The sequence below is a fragment of the Monodelphis domestica genome, chromosome X (genome assembly GCF_027887165.1).
Source record: "Monodelphis domestica isolate mMonDom1 chromosome X, mMonDom1.pri, whole genome shotgun sequence".
NCBI classification, from domain to species: Eukaryota; Metazoa; Chordata; class Mammalia; order Didelphimorphia; family Didelphidae; genus Monodelphis; species Monodelphis domestica.
The window spans coordinates 83,190,167-83,212,609 of NC_077235.1; the positions used below are offsets into that span (position 1 = coordinate 83,190,167).

General features: G+C 43.5%; 1 protein-coding gene across 1 annotated transcript in view; it reads right to left on the reverse strand.

The window, feature by feature from the left end:
* Positions 1–21,326, reverse strand: part of TBC1D8B (TBC1 domain family member 8B) — a 112,975-nt gene extending 91,649 nt beyond the window's left edge. The window contains exon 1 of the mRNA XM_007507027.3: positions 21,114–21,326. Within this exon, the coding sequence (XP_007507089.2) occupies positions 21,114–21,252 (139 nt within the window). The 5' untranslated portion in view covers positions 21,253–21,326. The remainder of the gene's footprint in view (positions 1–21,113) is intronic.
* Between the last annotated feature and the right edge of the window lie 1,117 nt (positions 21,327–22,443).

The following is a 22,443-nucleotide window of genomic DNA, read 5'->3' on the forward strand; positions in this document are numbered from 1 at the left end:
CTAAGATAAGGTAGATGTTACTATAATTCAAGTATTATATAGGATGGAAGTTGGGGCGTGACATGAAGCGCCTATTTTTATTGAATGGGTATGTGGCAGGGGGCAGACAGAGTTAGAGAAACAAATTGTTAAGTATAAACTGTATTAATCTTGTTTAATATTGTTGTCTGCTTTAGTGACAAATAATAAGTTTGCATTCCCTTCTGACAAATCAACTAATTCAAGAAAAGAATGACAGGAAGAAGACAAAGTTAACTATAATAACATTAAGCATAATTGGCCTTACCTCCCAAATACAGGCAAAAGTTGCAATGCCAATGACAAACAGAAACAGTCAGTGCTGCAGGAAGATGGGTACGTTAATACACTGTTGGTGGAACTGTCAGTGGGATCAAGCATTCTAGAAATCAATTTGGGATTATGCAAGAAGAATCAGTAAGCTGCTCATACATACCCTTTAAGCCAGCAGTCGCCCTACTGGATATATATACATATGTATAATATACACACACACACACATATATATATATGTATATAGAAATATATATATATATATATATAGAAATATATATATATATATATATATATATATATATATATATTCCAAGGAGACCAGTGACTAAAAGAAAGGTCCTCTATTTGACCAAACATTTTTAAAATTTTCATTTACTGACAAAATAACGGTGGCATTCTTTATGGCAACAAAACAAACAAGCAAACATGGAAATAAAATGGCCTACTCATCTACTAGGGGAATGGTTAAGCACACTTGTGGTTATGGAAATGGAATGGAATATCAGTGGGCCATTAGCAACAATAAATGAGGAATTCATAAAAACATAGAAACAATTCAGATATGCTGCATGAAGGGATGCAGAATCAAGAAAATAATATACACACAATAACCACAATAATGTAAATAAGGCAGAATTCTAGTGAACTGCAAGGAACCATCTTGATCCAAGAGAAATGAGAAACAGACAGATCCTTCTCCTCTCAGTGGAGAGGAAGTCTACAATGTCAGATCTAGTCTCTTGGTGTCAGCTTTGTATAAATGCCTTTCTGGATTATGAGTAAAGGTTTAATAGCAGGGGAGGAGACTAAGGGAGAATACTATGCTATAAAAAATAAAAGGCAACAATAAATGCCTCTTTAAAGGGGGAAGGTGGATTATGGAACGGATTAGAAAACAGAATCCAATAATATTTGGCTAGAGGAAGTCCATTTCAGAGTTGGAAGAGAACCCAAAGGTGATCTAATCCCATCTGCACCAGAATGTCCAATCCTAGTTCGAGGACCTCCAGGTCCAGCCTTTTTTTCCCCTTTTAGAAAAGTCTACTTCTCAGAAAGTATTTCCTTCCATCTGCCCCTCTGTAACTTCTATTATTACTGATTCTGCCCACTGGGGTCCAGCTGAACAAGTCCTCTTCTGTCTGCCAGCCTTTCAAATACTCAGACAGTTCTCATCTCGCTCCCAGAACTCTTGACTCAGACCTCATATGGCATAGTCTCCTATTCAACACAGAAAACACTGACATATTTCAGCTGAGACTCAAACAAAATATATAAAGCCTATACCTTCTTCAAGAAAAGTAAGAGTGCTATTTTAGATGATAAAGAATTGAATGAATGAATGAATAAGCATTTACTAGGTACCAGACACTGAGTCAAGTATTAGAGATACAAGCACAGAAAACAATACCATTCTTGTCCTTAAGTAACAGGGGAAAAACAAGCATGTGTGTGTGCACGCGTGTGCGCACATGCACATGTGTGTATAGGCAGGGTGGGCAGAGAGGGGTATTCTAGACTGGGAAGTCTCAAGGGTGATAAGCGGAACCATAGAGCAATTGATTGATATACCCTTTCAAAAAATAGTTGCTTGGGGGCAGCTGGGTAGCTCCCCATTGAGAGATTGAGAGCCAGGCCTAGATATGGGAGGTCCTGGGTTCAAATCTGACCTCAGACACTTCCCAGCTATGTGACCCTGGGCAAGTCACTTGACACCCATGCCTAGCCCTTACCACTCTTCTGCCTTGGAACCAATACACAGTATTGATTCCAAGATGGAAGGGAAGGGGTTAAAAAAAGGAAATAATTGCTTATCTTTTATACTTGAAGAGGACCAAAATGACATCTGGTGATACCTTTTGACTCATGTATAAATTGGATTGAAGGGAGGCAGAGTTACACAAAGTCATCAGCCTCACTCGGTCTTCCAGGGTCATCAAGTCCAGTGATAAGACAAAAGTCAAGCCAATTAGTGATGTCTTGGGATGCAGGGGATAACCCTGGCTTCCTCAATGTCTAACTAAACTCTAAGCTCTCCACAACACCCACTTCCACCATCTTCATGGCCATTGGAACAATTTGTTCTCATCTGTCCTTTCCCCTGGGGGAAGTCTTCACATGCCTGGGGTAGACCCCATCGATGGGTTTGAATCCTGTCAGTTACAGTCAACCTGAGTTAGCTCACTTGCTAAGATGGTGTATTGGGATATGGCTGCTACACATGCTATAGCTTCTGGGAGTCCAGATGAGAGCTGGGTGGCAGAGAGATACCACAGGAAGAAAAAAGTCCTCAAAAGGGCTCACACCAGAGGTACTAGTCTTCTCTGAACACCCTGTACGCCCTTCAAGAAATAGCAGTGTGGATCTGATAACTGGTTTCGGAGCTAGAGATTGAGGGGGAGGGAGAGAGAATAGGAAGCATACCTGCCCCCAGGATGTGACATGAAGATGGCCAAAGAATAGCGGTGTGATTATCCAGGTAGTGAAAGCAGAATTCAAACCAGAAAGTATTGACAGGGCTAAATAAGGAAATTGTACTTACAAGGTAGTTTTCAAAAGGCAAGCATAATCATTTTAAAATATTCATTCTCAAAATAATGAAGCAGTGAAATTTATAAAGGAAGAGATCAAAGTCTTGTAAGAAATAGACAGAAAATTAATGAGAGTAGATCTGAATACTCCTATCTGAATATAACTTCAACAAAAAGATCGGCAAGATTGAAGGGACAACGCTGAATACATCTAACAGAGAGAAACGAATGGGCAAAGCAAGACATTGATATTTATTCCTCCCAAGTACACATGGACTAGGTATCAAAATACACCGTATGCCGGATCACAGAACAGCCATAGGTCAGTTTGTCAGAGCCAACTGAAAGTATACATTTTGGGACACAGCCTTTGAGGTAAATTTAAGAAAAAACACAAAACTCCATTGTCACTGGTACTTAGAGCATAAGGCACTCACTTTAGTCCCTGCAGGAAAAAAGTCTACACTATAAATACTAAGTGTCAATCCAGTTATCAAAAAGATTTTTATGGGCTAGAAGAGTGGGTCAGATCAAATAAGATGAAATATAACTGAGATAGGGAGGTAGCACAGTGGGAAGAGCATTGGGCTTGAAGTCAGGAGGACCTGAATTCAAATCTAGATCTCAGAAACTTCCTAGCTGTGACCCCGGGCAAGTTATTTAACTGTTTGCCTCAGTTTCCCCATCTATCAAATAAGATGGAGAAGGAAATGGCAAACCAATCCCGTATCTCTGCCAAGAAAACCCCAAATAGAGTCACGAAGAGTCAGACATAACTGAAATGACTGAGCAAGAGCCACTGGGCTTAATGACATGTTACACTTGGCTTCAAAAAAGTCAATCTCACAAGTACAATACAGAGGGGTACAAGCAGAGAGCCGTGCATCCAAAAACAACGTTAAGGTTTTAATGAACTGAAATGGCAACATGAGTCTATAAGGTGACAGAGTGACCAAAAATACTAATGTCATCTGATATTACATCAAGAAAAGCATAGCTTCTAGGGCCAATGCTGGAAAAGCTTCAAGAATGGTAACAGCAACCGACCAATGTTGCCTTCCAAGGCCCAGCCTAGCTCACTGTAGAGATAGGCTCACCACCAGTAGACTAGCTATTTGGTGATCAATTCTTTGGCTATGGCAACTCAGGAAATGTTTTTAAAATGCAACATGGCCCTCTGCATTGCCAGGTACAGAAAAAGGAGTGGGAGGGTAGTAAAAATTACAGTTTTTATACCGTTTACAAATGTTAACTCGGATTCTGGTACTCTAAATGTGAGATTCTTGTTTAATGGCCAAGCAGATGTGCTACTGGAAGAAACAGATCATGAATCCTGATATTCTCACCATAAATTAGACCATTAGGGAGAAGGAGGTGGAAGCTGAATGGAGGGAGGTACACAGGTTCTCTGAAGAAGCAAAGAGGGAAAGGGGTATTGTCGCAGGGCTAAAGGCAACAAGAAGCATCTTTTTGAAAACCTGGAAAGACTTCTTAGATGAACCAATGCAAAGTGAAGTAAGCAGAACTAGAACACTGTATACAATAATAGAAATGTTGTACAATGATCAATTGTGAAGGGCAAAACTATTATCAGCAAAACAAGTTCTCAAGATTTCCACAAGAGACCCATCAAGGAAAATGCTATACATAGCCAAAGAAGGGACTTTTGGAGTTCAAGTGCTGATCAAAGTGCCCCATCTTCCACTTTCTTTCCTTCATGAGTTTTTATTGTGTGTGTGATGTGTCTTCTATCATGGCATGAGCAATATGGAAATATCTATTCCATGAAAGCACTGGCACAACTTATACCACCTAGGGGAGGAGGGGAGGAAGAAAGGGAGAAAAATCTGAATCCTAAAATGTCAGAAAACAATTGTTTCCTGTTTCCACAGAAACGCAGAAGAAAAACATAGGATCGATCACATGGTTCGATGGGGATATGATTAGAGTTTTGATGTTAAAAGATCGCTCTTCTGCAGATATGAATAACATGGAAATGGGTTTTGAACAAAGATACATGGATAACATGGATAAAGAGGGGAGGGAAGAGCAGGGGGAATCATGAATCACATAACCATGGGAAAATATGCTAAATAAAAAAATTTATAAATAAAATTGTTTTTATATGTAACTTTAAAAAATTAAATCATTTCTTTTTTTTAAGGGAGAAGCACCTTTTTATGGGATATTTGGCCAATCTGCATTGTAATACTTGTGATAAGGATTTGAAAAATGATCATGAAAATGAATGCAGCTTATATACTCACACTGGGTACAGAGGATAAAAAGCTAGAGTTAATAAGACCCTTGAAATTAAAACAGCCTACTACTCTGATAGCATGATAACTTCAATGCAAAGGCAGGAAGATGGTGAAACTAATGCATTGCTGGTGGAGCTGTGAATTAATCCAACCATGGAACTATGCCCAAAGGGCGATAAAAGACTGGCTGCCCTTTGATCCAGCCATAGCACTACTGGGCTTGTACCCCAAAGAGATAATAAGGAAAAAGACCTGTACAAGAATATTCATAGCTGCGCTCTTTGTGGTAACAAAAATTGGAAAACGAGGGGATGCCCTTCATTTGGGGAATAGCTGAACAAATTGTGGTATATGTTGGTGATGGAATACTATTGTGCTAAAAGGAATAATAAAGTGGAGGAATTCCATGGAGACTGGAACAACCTCCAGGAAGTGATGCAGAGTGAGAGGAGCAGAACCAGGAAAACTTTGTGCACAGAGACTAATACACTGTGGAACTATCCAATGTGATTCATTTTAGTACTAGCAGCAATGCAATGATCCAGGACACTCCTGAGGGACTTATGGGAAAGAATGCTATCCACTTTGAAAGAAAGAATTGTGGGAGCAGAAATGAAGAAACAAAACTTGACTTATGACTTGTTTATATGGATATGTGATTTGGGGTTTTGGTTCTATGGTAAAAATGAATAATATGGAAATAGGTATCATTTGTACAACCCAGTGGAATTGCTTGTCAGCTCTGGGAGGGGGGAGAGAAAAGGGGAGGGAAAGAAAATGAATCATAGAAACATGGAAAAATATTTTTAAAAAATAAAATTTAAATTTAAAAGGAGAAAAAAACTTCAAGAGAAAAATGAAGATGGTGAGGAAAAAGATAAAAAAGCAAAGGGCTGGGACAGCTAAGTGGCTCAATGAATTGAGAGCCAGGCCTAAAGACAGTAGGTCCTGAGTTCAAGTGTGACCTGGGATACTTCTTAGCTGTGTGACCCTGGGCTAATCATTTGACCCCCATTGCCTAGCCCACACCATTCTTCTGCCTTGCAACCAATACTTAGTATCAGTGCTAGGACAGAAGGTAAGGGGTTTGTTGTTTTCTTTTTAAAGCAAGGGTCAGGAGGAAGTAATAAGACAGTTTAAAGACTTGTAAACCATACAGAGGCCTCATGCCTTGAATACTTAAAGAAAAGAACTAGCGAGTGATGGACACCAACAGCAAGCACCACACAACATCATACAAAACAAAACTGATTATATAGTCAGTTATGCCACAACACAAGTTTCAAAAATGTGAATTTCAAGTTTTCTATGTGATTTCTTCCATGAGAAATAGCCTGAATGTAGAAAACTGCCCCACTTCACAATAACTCCCAAGTTACAACCCTTCTGACACTTACTACTTCCATAAACAAACTTCTGGTCTTTGACAAGACCCTGGTGATAAATCTTCTGGTTCAGTAGGAGAAATGGGTGGGGAAGAGCTGGCCTATACCATCCCCACCCCCTTTCCGCATGGCTTTCCCTCCAGCCGTGAGACCTCAGAATTGTAGATTGCCCAATTTTTCTGAAACTTTGCAAGCTGCCCCATGCGAACAGGGCATTGGCTGAGCAGCAGCCCAAAGCCATGGATGTCGCCACTATTAACTGTAGCATTTATGTATTTCTCTTTTAAAAAACTTTACCTTCTATTTCTATCTTACTTAGTATTGATTCTGAGACAGAAGGAAAGGGTTAAAAAATAAAAGCTGCATGCTTGCCAAAGATGTTCACTACTAGCACAGAGTCCAAGTTTGAAAGGGTTTTTCCTTGTGGCTAGTGAGGTCTTCTGGAAGCATCATGCCAGGCACACTGAACCCCAGAATACCAGAGAGTTTCCTGGAAATGATCCATAATCACTGAAGGGAGTTTGGCCTGATGGATGGTCCGCATCCACACAGGAGAGACCAAGTGGCCACCCAATGTCTACTGTCCTGATTATGACACGCAGTTAAGATAGAAAACTCACTGTCTATCTGTGTGTATATATGGGAGTGAGGGTCCAAATGAACAAGTTGGGTGTGGAATTAAAACTGCAGGAAGAGTGCATTTGAGAGCTCCTTTGATGACCTTGAATTTCTCCCGGGAATAAGGGCCTATCTTTTGAATGCCAATATTCTACCAATTTTAGAGTATGGCTATAAGACTGAAGAAATGAAAATGGCTTGCCTTCTTAATGCATGGGGGAAGGAGAACATTTACAACTAAAAATAAAATTGAATTCAAAAAAGATAAACCCCCCAAACCTGAAAATGAGTCACACAGAGGGGGTACATGGTGGATACGAACAGGATAAAACACCTACAGAATGAACTCCAAAAAAGAGGATTAAGGGATGTCATAGGAAAACGTAGGGCAAACAAAGGGGGCTGGGCACATGGAACGACAGTCTGAGTGTGCCATTAGGATCTTTGTGGTGCCAAAAGAAAGGAAGGCCTCTAGCACAATGGAGGGCTCCTTTGTGGTGAATTCGTGGAAAGACATGGGCAAGAAGTACTCAAGATAAGTAGACAATATCACAGACATTATGTGATAATTTCATGTTATATCACTATTCTATTATTACAGCTATAGTCACTGAATATTACCTAATTATCGCAGATATTATGTGATCATTTCATATCAAACCATTATTCTATTATTATAATTATAGTCATTGTACATTACCTAGTTATCACAAATTAGGAGAATTTCATCTCATACTATCATTCTATTATTATAATTATAGGTTGAGGCAGTCAGGTTGAGAAGGCCTGAGTTCAAATCCAGCTTCAGACACTTACTAGCTGTTCAAACTTGGGCAAGTCACTTAAATTCTGTGTGCCTCAGTTTGCTGACCTGAAAAATGAGAATAATAGCACTCAACTCTCAGGGCTGTTGTGAGAATCAAGTGAAGGAGTATTTGTAAAGTGCTTAGCATAGTCCCTGGAACATAATAGGCACCATATAAATGTTTATACCCTTTACTTCCTTGTACGTTGCTGAAGGAAATATCCAAAGCAGAAATGAGATGCCAAACCTATTTAGACATCTGAGTGTCCAGGTATCCCCTCACACCTAACAGATTGGCTAACATGACAGCAAAGGAAAGTAATGAATGCTGGAGGGGATGTGGCAAAGTCGGACATTGATGCATTGCTGGTAGAGTTGTGAACTGATCCAACCATTCTGGAGGGCAATCTGGAACTATGCCCAAAGGGCAATAAAAGGCTGTCTGCCCTTTCATCCAGCCATAGCACTGCTGGGTTTGTACCCCAAAGAGATAATAAGGAAAAAGACATGTACAAGAATATTCATAGCTGTGCTCTTTGTGGTGGCAAAAACTAGAAAATGAGGGGATGCCCCTCAATTGGGGAATGGCTGAACAAGTTGTGGTATATGTTGGTGATGGAATACTATTGTGCTCAAAGGAATAATGAAGTGGAGGAATTCCATGGAGACTGGAATGACCTCCAGGAATGGATGCAGAGTGAAAGGAGCAGAACCAGGAGAGCATTGTACACAACTGAATGTAATGGACTTCTCCATTAGTGGCAATACAGTGATCATGAACAACTTGGAGGGATCTACAAGAAAGAACACTATCCACATTCAGAGGAAGAACTGTGGGAGCAGAAACACAGAAGAAAAACAACTGCTTGATCACATGAGTCAAGGGGATATGGCTGGGGATGTAGACCCTAAATGAACATCCTAGTGCAAACATCAACAACATGGAAATAGGTTCTTGATCAAGGACACAAGTAATACCCAGTTAATTGTGTATCAGCTGCGGGAACGGTGGGTGGAGGGGAGGGAAAGAAATAAAGTGAGTATTGTAACCAAAAAAAAAATAAAATCAAAGGAAAAAATAAAGTATTATTAAATGCCAAAAAAAAAAAAAGAAATCTGAGTGTCCAAGGACAAGAAGGTACTATTGTGCTCTACCCTGGATGCCTGGAGTGCCCCAACTGGAATTGGGGGTTCAGGTCTCGGTATCAAATGTCTGAAAGGCTACAGTAAAACTGAAGCATGTCTACAGGAGGGCAATCAGAATGCTGGGGAGTCTGATGAGGACTGGTTAGAGAAACTGGAAATGTTTAGCCTGGAAAAAAGATTTATAGAATGCTACCACGCCATAAGAAATGACAAGCAGGTTAATTAATTTAAAAAAATTTAAACAACAAACCCTTACCTTCCATCTTGGAATCAATACTGTATATTGGTTCCAAGGTAGAAGAGAGGTAAGGGCTAGGCAATGGGGGTTAAATGACTTGCCCAGGGTCACGCCAGATCTGAACCCAGGACCTCTCATCTCTAGGCTTGGTTATCTATCCACTGAGCCATCTAGCTTCCCACGAGTTAATTTTTTTTTAAAAAACAAGAACAAAACATTGGAAGTCCTACATGAAATTATGAAGAGAAAAGGGAATAAAACCAATAGAACATTATCTTTAACAATAGAAATAGCGTTTGAGGAATAACTTGCGAATGTCCATCTCCAGAGAAAGAACTGATAATTAGAAACCTACATGATAGTGTTTGTATATACATTTATTTATTTGGTCAAATGATGCCTTCTCTAGTGCAGGGAGGGGAAAAAGGGAGATACCTGGGAGCTTTACAAAAAACTCTAAAGCACTAAAAAAAAAGATTCAGGAGGACATGACAGCTCTCATCAAATATCTGAAGGGCAGTCACGGGCAAGAGGGAGAAGAATAACAATCAGCTTTAGAGCTGGAAAGGTTGGAGGTCACCTAGGCAGGAACAGAAGCCCAGAGGGGCTAAGTGAAGGGACTTGCCCCAGATCACATAGGGACAAAGCATGGGGGAACGAGGGGGTTCAAACTCATGTCCCTGATTCCAGATCCAGTCCTCTTTCTACTGGAGACATTTGACTACTGGGGAGAGAGGCTGGAGCAATGGGAAAAAGTTGGAAAGACGCAAATCTAAGGTTCCTGACCATTAGAATCACCCAAAGGTAAGATGTGCGGTCTTGCAAGTAGGTTCTCCCTCACTGAGAGGTCTTTTTTTAAACCTCACCTTCTGTCTTATAATCAATATTGTGTAATAGCTTCAAGGCAGAAGAGCAGTCACAGTTTAGGCAATGGGGGTTATGTGCCTTGCCAAAGGACACACAGCTAAGAAGTCTCCAGATTTAAACCCAGGACGTCCCATCTTTTTGCCTGACTCTCCATCCACTGAGCCATCTTGCTGCCCCCTCTGAAAGGTCCTAAAGCAAAGACTGGATAATCACTCATATGGGATGATGTAGAGTCAGTTGGTCCATAGGCATTTTTAAACCCTTACCTTCTGTCTTAGAATCAAAACTAGCAATTCCCAGTCAGAAGAGAAGTAAGGGCCAGGCAACTGGGGTTAAATGACTTGTCCAGGGTTTATACAGCTAGCAAGTGTCTAAAGTCAAATTTGAACCTAGAACCTCCTGTCTCTGGATCTGGCTCTCAATCCACTGAGCCACCTGGCTCCTCCCCTCCTTTTTTTTTTGTTTTCAACCCTTTGTGGCCCCGTTTAGGCTTTTCTCGGCAAAGATACTGGAATAGTTTGCCATTCCCTTCTCCAGCTCATTTTATAGATGAGGAAACAGGAAAACTGGGTTAAGTGACTCAACCAAGGAAGAGGGGATTTTTACTGGGACATGTATTTGCCTAGATGCCCCCCCCCCCGTGGCCCCTGACCTTGCAGCATTGAAATTTCATGATTTTGTGCTTTAGGAAAGCAAAAATTGGATATACAATGATCCTTACCTATCATGGGAGTTACATTCCAGAGACCCCCACGATAGGTGAAAATCTGTGAAGTAGCAGCATTATATTTATTTTATTATATACATACATACATATACACATAAAGGCTTTATAAACGCTTCCCATTCTCCTATAAACCACGCTGAGGCAATCAGCACCCAGGATACTGGACACAGCACTGTGGTTGGTCGCCTTTCATTCCACCAGCCAATAGTGTGCCTGTACAATCTTATGTTGGCAAACTTGTGCAAGTGTTGCCTGTCATGGAGTGCTACATTTCCACCGTGTACAGTACGGTGTTCATCTGCAAATCCCGCGATATAGTGAAAACTCCACGATACAGAATTAGATATCTATTTTTTTCAAACCAAAGACACAATGAAGCCAAGATAAGTATGGCAAGGGACGACTGTACTACATATTTGGTTTGTAATACAATAAAAGCAAAAGCAAATAATGACACCATAGTAAAAGATGTGGCTCCCAATGGCAACCCAAACTGATGACAAGCTTGGCGAAAGAAGAAATTCTAGCCCAGGGGAGAGGCAATGAGGGTCTGAACTAGGCTGGTAGCTACATAAATGAGGAAACTGACAACGGTCACCAATGGAAAAGCAGAGAACTCCATTTCCCAGGCTTATCTGAGCAGAGGCTGTCTGCCTGGGTCAAAGGTGCCACAGAAGAGATCCCAATGGCAGGGAGTTTGTACTAGGTGCTTTCTAAAGCTTTTCCTAATTCTAAATTCTATTACCCTCCATCTCTGTCTAAACAGGGGTTTTCAGTAGTTACTATCATAAGGTCATAGGGCTGGTATTTAGTCTAACTCCCTCACTTTGCATATGAGGAAACTGAGGCCCCAGGAGGGGAAGAGACTTGCCCCAGGTCACATAAGTCTAGAGCTAGATGGGATCTCAGGGGTTATCCATCCAAAGCCATCATTTTACACACGAGGAAACTGAGGCCCTGGGAAGGGAAGTACTTTGTGAAAAGTCACATAAGTAAAAAATGGTAGAGGTAAGATTAGAATTTGGGTCTTCTGGCTACAGTCAATGCTCTTTCCGCCATGCTGATGGACGTCTTTTAAGGTCATGCAGATAGTAGATATCAGAGGAAGAATCTGCCAAGGATCCACCTATCCATTTTTCCAGGCTGCTCTAGCTCTCAGAGGCTGTTAGGTGGCATAATAGGGTGCTGGACCTGGAGTCAGGAAGATTCACCTTTCTGAATTCAAATTTGACCTCAGACACCTCCTAGCTGTGTGACCCTGTTTGCCTCAGTTTCCTCATCAGTATGAAGAGACGGGGAAGAAAATGGCCAACTACTCCAGTATCTTTGACAAGAAAACCCCAAGTGGAATCACTAAGAGTCAGACATGCCTGAAATGAGTGAACAACCAAAGTCCTTGTGGCCAGCACAAACTGGGCAGTGCATTTGTTTGACAAAAGTCACGAGTTGGCATTTTGGAAGCTCTCGGCTCCACAGTGAAAACTCTGGGAAGCATTCTAACAAATAATAATTGTGCTTCTGATTTGTCTTATCCTTGCATTCTTTTAGAAGGATATTTATACAAAAATAAGATCCGTGTAGGCACTCATTTCCTCATCTAACCAACAGTCCACTATGGAATTGAATTATTTTCCTACAGAAGGGATTCAAGCCAGAAATGGTAATTAGGTTTCACATGAGAATTACATAAGAACAAATATAGTCACGGACACTAGTCTATTTCAGAAGATTAGGACATATAAGTGTGAGAATTGTTTTCCACTTTGAAAAAAATATATCATTTTAAAGCTATCATCTTAAGAAAACGAAAGGAAAAAAAACAATTCTTAGGCCAGAATTAAAACAAAGTGCCACTGAATTGGGACTGGGGTGGAGGTGGGAGGGCAGTATGTAATTATTTCCCCCCATCATTTAGTAGTAAATGCTTTCTTTTAAATCCGTACCTTCCATCTTATAATTAATATTGTATATTGGTTCTAAGGCAGAAGAACAGTAAGGCTAGGCAATGGGGGTCAAATGACTTGCCCAGGGTCACACAGCTAGGAAGTGTCTAGGCAGATTTGAACCCAGGACCTCCCTTCTCTGGTTCTCAATCCACTGAGCCATCTACCTGTCTCTGTAAATGCTTTCTAAATGAATGATTTCAAGTAGAGTCCTTGGACAAAACTTATAAAACTTAGATCTGAAGTCAAATTTATTGGAATGAAATCTGGAGATGCAGTTGGCTGGACTGGGGCATAGGCACTTCTCATTTGGACCTGCCACCAGTCTCACTGGTATAAGTACCAACAGTTAGAACATATAAAAATGTGCAAAACAAACCTTTGGGACACCTCCTTTATATGCAGAAATGGGTCTCACTTTATCACATGGGCTACGATACTTCTCAGTTCTCCCTTCATTTTGACTTTTCCAATAGCTACGTAGGTGATCTGTCAGGTATCCCATTCTTCTTCTACATGGCTCCCAAAGTGACATTCCTAAAGAACAGTTTTGATCATGTCACTCCCCTCCTCAAGAAGCTCCAGGAGTTCCCTATTACCTCTCGGATCCAATTCAAAATCCTCCATTTGTTTCTTGACATCTTTGTGGCCTGGCTCCAACCTACCTTTCCAGCTTTTTTATTCACTCCCTCCCCTTCATGTACTCTACATTCTATATCCACGGTGGCAAACCTATGGCACGTGTGTCAGGGGGCACTCAGAGCCCTCTCTGTGGGCATGCCCATCATTGCCCCAGCACAGAGTTTGACAGAGTTCGTTACTAGAAAGCCAGAAGGACTTGGGGCCAGGCTGCTCCCCTCCCCCCTCTCCACACAAACCCTCTGAGGACATCACCCATCCCTCTAAAAGGTTCACCATCACTGGTTTAGACAAACTGGTCTTCTTGCTGTTCTCACACCCAACATTCTACCTCCTGTTTTTATAGTTGACACAACTGTCATGTTTTCTTGTTCTAATACATCAAGATTCCTAACTAAAATCACACAAACAGTAAGGAGTATAATATATAAGAAATTCTTTTGGGGGCAGCTAGATGGCTCAGTGGATGGAGAGCCCAGCCTGGAGATGGGTTCAAATCTAGCCTCAGACAACTTCTTAGCTGTGTGACTCTGGGTAAGTCACTTAACTCCATCCTACCCCAGCCCTCGTTGCCTAGCTTTTACTGCTCTTCTGCCTTAGAACCAATTCCAAAACAGAAAGGTGAGTTTTTTTAAAAAAGATTGTTGGAGGGGCAACTGAGTGGCTCAGTGGATTGAGAGCCAGGCCCAGAGACAGGAGGTCCTGGGTTCCAATCTGGTCTCAGACACTTCCTAGCTGTGTGACCCTGGACAAGTCACTTAACCCCCATTGCCTAGCCCTTACCACTCTTCTGCCTTGGAAACAATACACAGTATTGATCCCAAGACAGAAGGTAAGGGTTTAAAAAAAAAAGATTGTTGGGAACAATACTTCAGGATTCCATCACCCAATATGTAGTGTTTGCTCTTGCAATAAATGCTCAGCCCCGATGGGAGAAAGAAAAGAATCCGTTCTTAATCCCCCCAAATTACATCCATATGTGTCTCTTTTTCTGTTTTTTTTTTTTTGTGGTTGTTTTTAATGAGAGGGAGTAATCTTTGGACTTTCTGCAGGGACAGCCCAGCCCTTAGAAGTGAGGAAGACAATAGAGGATTTGACGTCTGAAAGGAAGTATTTGCTCATTTGTTCAAGTGTTTCAGTGGTTTGGTTTGTGCAACAGACTGCTGCTATATGAGACAAATGTCTGTCATGACAAGTGCGTTTCTCTAGATTTTAGAAAGGGGATGGCTGCAATGGGAAGAACTTTTCCTATTGGCAGCTTTATTTGGAGAGGAGGTAGGAGGGCCTAAAGCTTAGGGCTGGAAAAACAATTGAGAAGTTGGTCTGTACGGAGAAAGCCCAACATCTCAAACCTCAGCCTTATGGAACCAGTGCCACAGGGTTTATTTGACCCCCTCTATTCTCGATTCTGAAGCTTGTCTCCAAGGGATGGACCAGCAATCAGGTAAGTGGTGGTTAACAAGACAAGCTGGGTAAGGCCAATGAATCGAGTACTAAGATTTTTCCTCCCACAGAAGAGTTTGGAAGGGGGTTGGTACTGAGAAAAGCGACAGCACTTCTCAGTTTACCAAGGAGATAAAAGGACAGTAGGGATGGCGGGGTCAGGTGGAGGTTCATTAGGGAGCCCTGAGCCTGTTTGGGGACATGGTCAAAAGACAAGAAGGGAGAGAGAGTGATGGCAACATTGGGGAGGAGACAGCAGGGGTGCTGTCAAAGACACAGAGAAGCTGGCCTGGATTAAGAAAGGGCACATTCTTGCCTCCCCCTCCTCCTCCTGGGAGACTGGAATGGGGTGGAAAGGATGGGGGCAGGTCAAGTGTGAAGAAGCGTTGAGGGAATACCCTATGGATGGCTTGGATTTCCTCATTAAAGTAGGAGGTGAAGACATCTGCTAGGGGGCTGAGAGGCCAGGGGCGGAATTGTTTTGAGAGCAAGAGGGAGAAAAGGTTTGGAGCAGCTGCTGCGGTGATTGGGATGGAACCAATCAAGGAAGACTAAAACCCTGATTTTCTGGAGAGAAATGGAAAAATGTAAACTAAACGGGGGAGGGCAAGAGGGAGAAAGGAGACAAGGGAAGGAACCGGGGCAGGTGTATCTATTTCTGTGTCCTTCTGTCGAGAGGCACTGTAGTGGAGAGAAAGCAGGACTTGGAGTCCAGGAAACCTGGGTTCCAAATCATAGTCCTCTGACCCTCTTTGGCCGTGGGACCCTGGGCAAGGTCACTACCTCTCCCTAAAATCTTCAACCCATCCCAGTGAGGGGAGCTGGGAGTAGCATTGGCCTAGTCTAATGAGGAGCCAGCCCAGCATATCCACAAGGGAGTTGTTCATCCGCCACCTATGCCACACCCCAAAGTAACTCCAGTGGGAACTCTCTTGGAAGGGAGAAAAGGTCCCCTAAGAGGGAACGGTCTAGAACATCGCTTTAAGGAGTTCCTTTAACACCAGCTTAAGATGGATGAAGAGAATCTCCTCCATTGGAGTTTATTATGTACTTACAATGTTAGAGTCAGACACTCAAAAGCTAAGGGAAAAAATCTGAACCTAGGACTTCTGGACTTTAAGGCCGGCCCTCAATGACTCAACTGGAAGGCGTGCCTGGTTTTTTGGCATGGAAAATCAGATAAAAATTAACCTGTGGAGACAACACTCCCCCTCCATATACAAATGGGGACCCTGCATGGCCCAGGGGGAAGGGCTTCTCTGTGATAGGTAACAGCAGCCCCAGCTTCCAACTCCCATCTTGGGCCTCCAAGGCGATTCGAATTCAACTACATTTTGTTTTCAGTTCTGCTTTACATGAGCCGAAGCACAAGAAGTTTTGAGATTATTCAGCTACAGATATTTTGAAAGTATAAACAATTCGGAGGAGCCATAAAGATATATGCCCAATAAACCAAACCAAGTCGTCATGACTGGCAGTTTTCCCTTTAATTCCCAGGAACAAGAGTTTTCAGGAGAAAACAGTCCTATTCATTCCCCATGTGTGGTAGCTTCCATCTGCCATGCATTGCAATTTGTAGCCATTTGCATAATTTGAGGGAACATGCATAATATCTTTAAATTATGTAAAATTAGACTCCAAAACAATCAATCTATGAAGGTGCTATATTTAGGTGAGAGAGAAAAATTATCCTGATCAGCCAAAAGGAGCAAAGGCTAAAAGCAAATAACTGCAAAATTTCTAGGTACTAATTACTCCGCTGAATCAAGGAAAATCACTTCTAATATTTCAAAAGTCTTTAATCTACAGACAATAAGGGAAACAGTAGCCTGGTTTGGGAGTTAAATCTCTACTCCGTGATCTGGGGGAAGTCATTGACAGAATCCTGGAAGGGCTCCCGACTCCTTCTAGTCTATTCCCATCCCACCCCTCATTTTCCAGAGAAGGAAACTGAGGCCCAGGGAGACGTGACTTACCCAAAGTTACACAGCCAATACAAGTGTCAGAGGCAGGATCTGAAGCCAGATACTCTCCTGAGTAAGTGCTCTTTATACTGTATGACACTGTCTCCCTGGCTGGGTCTCAGTTTGCCCCTCTGTAAAGAGAAGGGTTTAGACTAGCTGGCCTCTGAGGTCCCTTCCAGCTCAAGATCTAGGACCTTGGACAAGTCCCTTCCCCCTCCCTGGGCCTCAGTTTCCTCTTCTGGAAAATAAGGGGGGGGGGGTTGAACCAGGTGACACCTGAGGGTCCTTCTACCTCAAAATCTCAAAAATCCTGGGATCCCACAAATAATATTCATGACTTCTATAATAAGGTAAACTGAAACAACACTCCAAGGCAGCCAAATCCCAGGACCTCTCTCCATCCTAGAGAATAGATGGTTCATCCGGCATCTTTCCCCTCAGAAGGAGGGAGGGGTGGGGAAGGAGACTAGAGCTGCAGAATACAACTGGACTGTAGTCTGTGTAGGCTGTATGCATGCAGACTGCCCCTATTTAACCATCCTTTGTAAGGACAGAGGAGGAGGTCAGGGAACTGGGCGTAGGGGCAGTGCCATAAAAACAAGAGACAACAATAAAACTTTGAAGAAATAAATGCACAATCTTCTAGGACACATTCCACACTGTTATAAGCATCCTGGGCATCAGTAAAGAACAAAACAAGGGTCCACAACCAACCTGTGCATGTTTCAGATTATTTCCGTCTCACCATAACGATGATCGGCCATCTACAAAAAGAATTCTGGGGAAAGTCCCACACTGAGGAAGGGTTGCAAAATTTTAACTTCTAAACTCTTCTCAGACTATAACCACCAAACTCCACTGGGCCTCTTGATATTAGCTGTTGGTCTGACATTCTTAATCAGTACTTGACGAAGAAGAAATGTCTCCCAGCTGGGTCCATCCATCCATCCATGCAGATGGCGGCTCCCTTTTACCTTAGTCAGGTTTAATGAGTTGCTATGGGCCCCAAAACAACCAAACAAACAAACAAACAAAACCCACCAGCTGGCAGCCAACTCTCCAATGATGAGAAGGTCTTTCAGAGCTGGGTTCTTGGCTATCCTATTATCCCTTTCTGTTCCCAAGCCATTCAGAAACAGCAACATAACTCTGTAGTTATTTTGATCCCTCTTAAATTCTACTGCCTTCCCTCTGAGGATTATCTCCAAGTTCTCCTGTCTATAGCTTGTTGGTGCATAGCTGTTTCCATGTTGTTGCCTCCATTAGACTGTGAGCTCCTAGAAAACTAGGACAGTCTCTGGCCTTTCTTTGAAGGCACAATGCCTTGCACACTGGCACTTACTAAATGTTTTTTGATTGACTGCCTTGACCGCTAATATCAACCACTATGGATGATGTAGTCAGGCGGGGGAATCCATGTTGAGTCAGAAGAATAAAGATCATCATTTCTACAGTGGCCTATTCATATCAAACATAGGAACTGGGACTCATGTAGCAGAAATCTTGGTACATTTTCCTCAGACACATGCTTTTCTTTGTCTTACCTGCGAAATTTGGAAAGCAATAAAAGGCAGCAAGCTATATGGAGCTTATGAGCCGACACCAGGGACCATGTGATTTTGAACCTTATTAAAAGACTGAGAGAAAAGCTTCCAGGGCCTTGGAGACTCTACATTGGATTTATGGGAGGATGCTATGATCTGAGGCTCTAAAAGATTTTACAAGTTGATAGGCGAATGGAATCTCTGAAACCATAGAGGGAGTTGGACCAAATCAGTGAGGGGCTACAATCTGGAAGGGCCTTCAGCAACCACATAAGCCCACTGTCCTCATGTTCCCCAGAAGGAAACTGAGGCCCTTCAGAAAGAAGTGGTTACACATTAGGATCCTACATAGCTGAGCCCAGCTCTGAAAGGCCTTCTCATCATTGGAGAGCTGGTTGCCAGCTGGTGGGTTTTGTTTGGTTGATTTGTTTTGGGCTGTAACAACTCATTAAACCTCACTAAGCTGGAAGGTCTATCAGAGGCCAATTAGCCCAAACTTCCTTGTTTTACAGAGGAGGAAACTGAGGCCCAGGGAAAGGAAGTGACCTGCTCCAGTTCACATACAAATATTAGGGTAGAGGACCAGTCCCTGAACCCAAATCCAGGCCTTTGACCATTACCCAAAACTGTCTGCCATTCTCCCTCTATGTTTGCATTTTTCTTCTCTACACACAGACAACATCTCATGAATAGCAGCTGAATTTTGGAGAATACGAAGCATCATTTTGGAAAGAGTAAATTCTTGTGATGCATTTATGCCATCCCAGCTTTGGCCAAGTCACTTAACCTCTGGGTTTCAACTGGAAAATGAGAGGCTTATATTACATGATGTCCGCCGAGGTCCCTTCCAGTGCTAATCTCTCATCTTACTCATCTATGGACACTGTGAAAGAATAAAACAATTCTTGGGAATTGCAAACATATATTCCCAATACCACCTAAAGTAAGACTTCCTTTTCATTCCCCTGAACAAAAGTACTTAGAAGAACATGGCCCCTTGCATTCCTCATGGTTTCCTGACTTCCATTCATCATGCCCGGCAAATTGGAGAAATTTGCACAATTTTAGTGAATGTGCACAATATTTTAAAGCTATATAAGATGAAACTCCAAACTACTCTATGAAGGGGATAGATTTAAAGTGGCTTGATTCACAAAAATATGAGTTACATTGATTTTTCAGGAAGAAAACCATCACATGGGTTTACCACGGTCAAAAGAATTCAGTCCTGAGCAGCCAACTTATTGGCAATGACCCTTGGCGTACTTAGAAAGGGTGGTACTCTGGTACAACTGAATTTGTTTTTGGAGATTTTTCCAGCTTGGTAGAACTCATCAGAGCTATGTCCATTTGCAGAGCCTTTGAGAATTCAGTATTGTCTCCATGGATCCAAGTGGGGCTTTCCTGGAGGTGGCCCCAGAGGCTAAAGAGGGTCAGATGGCATTTGGGGAAACTTGCAGTGCTCTTGATGGTATCAGACTGCTGCTGCTCCATGATGCAAAATCCCATCATCTTTATTACCAATATTGCTCATGGCTTCAATGCCACCAAATGGGCATGGCTGCAGCAAATAACCCAAAATGCCTTGGAAGAAGTAGTACAAAAGTACATCATGGAAATACTGGACTGGTGGTAGCAAAAACAAGAGCCAAAAGACGGATGGCTTGAGTGCAGCACTCATGAAATATTTAAAGACTCAGAGTAGAGCTTTCAGGGATCATAGGATCCTGATAAAACTCCAAGGGATCTCAGAGGACATGTAGTCCAATGTCCCCTTTTTTAATCAATGAGAAATTTCTGGCCAGTGCAAGTTACACTACCCAAAGTCACACAGAGAATTCCAAATCTAGGACTAGAATGGGTCTGGGGGCTAGCCCCCTCATTTTGTATAAGGCAAAACTGAGGCCCAGGGAAAAGTGACTTGTCCAAGGTCACATATTGGATCCTAGCTTTGGAGGAGGAAGAAGGATCAGAGGCCATTTAGGCCACACTCCCTCATTTTACTGAGGAGGAAACTGAGGCCCAGAATGAGGAAGTGATTTGCCCAAGGTCACACATGTTATATTTGATAGAGATCTGGAAGAGAGCTCAGAGATCAGCTAGTAGACAGTTCCTTCGCTTGACAACAGAGGAAACTGAAGCTCTCTAGAGCAAGTGACTTACCCAAGGTCACACACAGATTCCTAGCTCTTGAACAGAAAGGGGCCTCAAAGGTCACCTAGCCTAACTGTCTCACTAAGGGCCTGAAAAGATCTTGATGGGAGTTTATGAGGTTGATGGCACCTCGGATCCCATTCTAGGATAATCTCCTTTCTTTCCAGAAGAGGAGAAGATGGCCAGGGTGGACCCACCTAAGAATTCCACCCTAGATTTTAAGCCCTCCCCTCCCCCTCCAAAAAAAATTTCTCCAGGCGGGAAGGAAAGGAGGTTGGTCTCCCCAGGGTGAAATGCCTATCCCCTCCCATTCCCCAAAAGGAGACGCCGACTCCCCGAAACAAGGAAGTAGGGAAAAGGGCAGCAAAGATTGGCGGAGGAGGGGCGGGGAGTTGGGGGTGGGGGGACATGGCGAGGTAGTGCGTCCAGATCCAGGAGCGAGTGAGCAGGAGAGCGGTGCACTGGCAGGCGAGCAGGTAGCTGCCGCCCCGGCACAACCCGACGGCCCGCAAAAGTGAGGGTGAGAGTGGGGTGGGGTGGGGGCCGGAGCAGCTCACCTGTGAGCCCCCCGCCGCCGCCGCCGCCTTCCTCCCCGTAGCCCCGGCGCCGTTGTAGCACGAAGTAGTCGTTGGCCCGTTCGAGGAGCCACAGCTTGAGCGCATTCTTGAGCAGCACCTCCTCCGGCTTGAGCCACATCGTGGACGGGTCGGCCTGGCTCCCCGGGGCCACCCCGATCCTGGCCCACAGCCCTCCCACCCCCCCCACCCCACCCCCCCGTCTCGTCCCGTCCAGTCCAGTCTCCTTTGCCCCGCTCCGGCTCCTTAGGGATCCCCGTTCCCTCCCTCCGGCTTTGGATCTCCACACCTGCTCGCACCCCGCCCTGCTCTCCCACGTCGGCAGAGTCACTGCCAGCTCCCGCCTACCGGGGCCATTGGCCCCGCCCTGGCGCACAGCCTCCTGGGAGTTGTAGTTCTCATCCCGCGCTCCGGCTCGAGGCTAGGGGAGCGCTTGACTCTGTTTCCCAGAAGTCCCAGCGACGGAGAGGAAGGTGGGGCAGCTGGTGTCCCAGCCCTAGAGTTGTGGTTTCTCTGCCCTCTCAGCAGCCTGCAGCTTGTGTTTAGACTTAGGCGGGATGAGTTGACCGGCTGGTCCAACACCTTCCTTTTACACGGGAGGAAACTGAGATCCACGAAGGGGAAGGAATTTGTCTAGAGTTATACACAGGTAATCCTAGGTCTTGAACTGGTAGGGACCTCTTGGGGTCATCGAGTCTAACCCCTTCATTTTCCAGAGAAGGAAACAGGCCCAGAAAGGAAAAGTGACTTACCCAGAATCCTAGGTCTAGAGCTAGAAGGGACCTCTGGGACCAGGGAGGAGAAGGGACTTGCCTAAGGTCACCCAAAGACTGGAAGGGCCCTCAAAGGCTTTCTTTCCTTTTACAGAGGAGATCACATGAGCTTTGGCCCAGAGTCAGAGATTTGGACTGGAGAGCTAGTGCGTCTTTTCACTGCTTTACCTCAGTTTTCTGCAACCAAATCACAGGCCCAGCATCCCATCCTCCTCCTTGATTTCCACACCCCCACCCCCCATACACTCCCAACGGTTAATGTAGTCATGGAAGACTAAGAATATAATCACGAGGTTTTTATGAAGTGTTAAACTAACTGTAAAAGACCGATCTTCAGCCCGATCCTTTATGAGGTCGGAACACCTGTGAGTGAGTAAAAAAAAAAGTCAAAACAACCCTGTGGGCTGAGAAAAATTTAACCCTGCTTGGGGGGGGGGGGGTTGCATAGAAATCCAAAGTAGTCAGAATTACCTCGTGGAGAGAGACACCTTCCCCCCGCCCCCCCCCCCAAAGGGAGAAGAAGCAATTTCTTCCTCTTC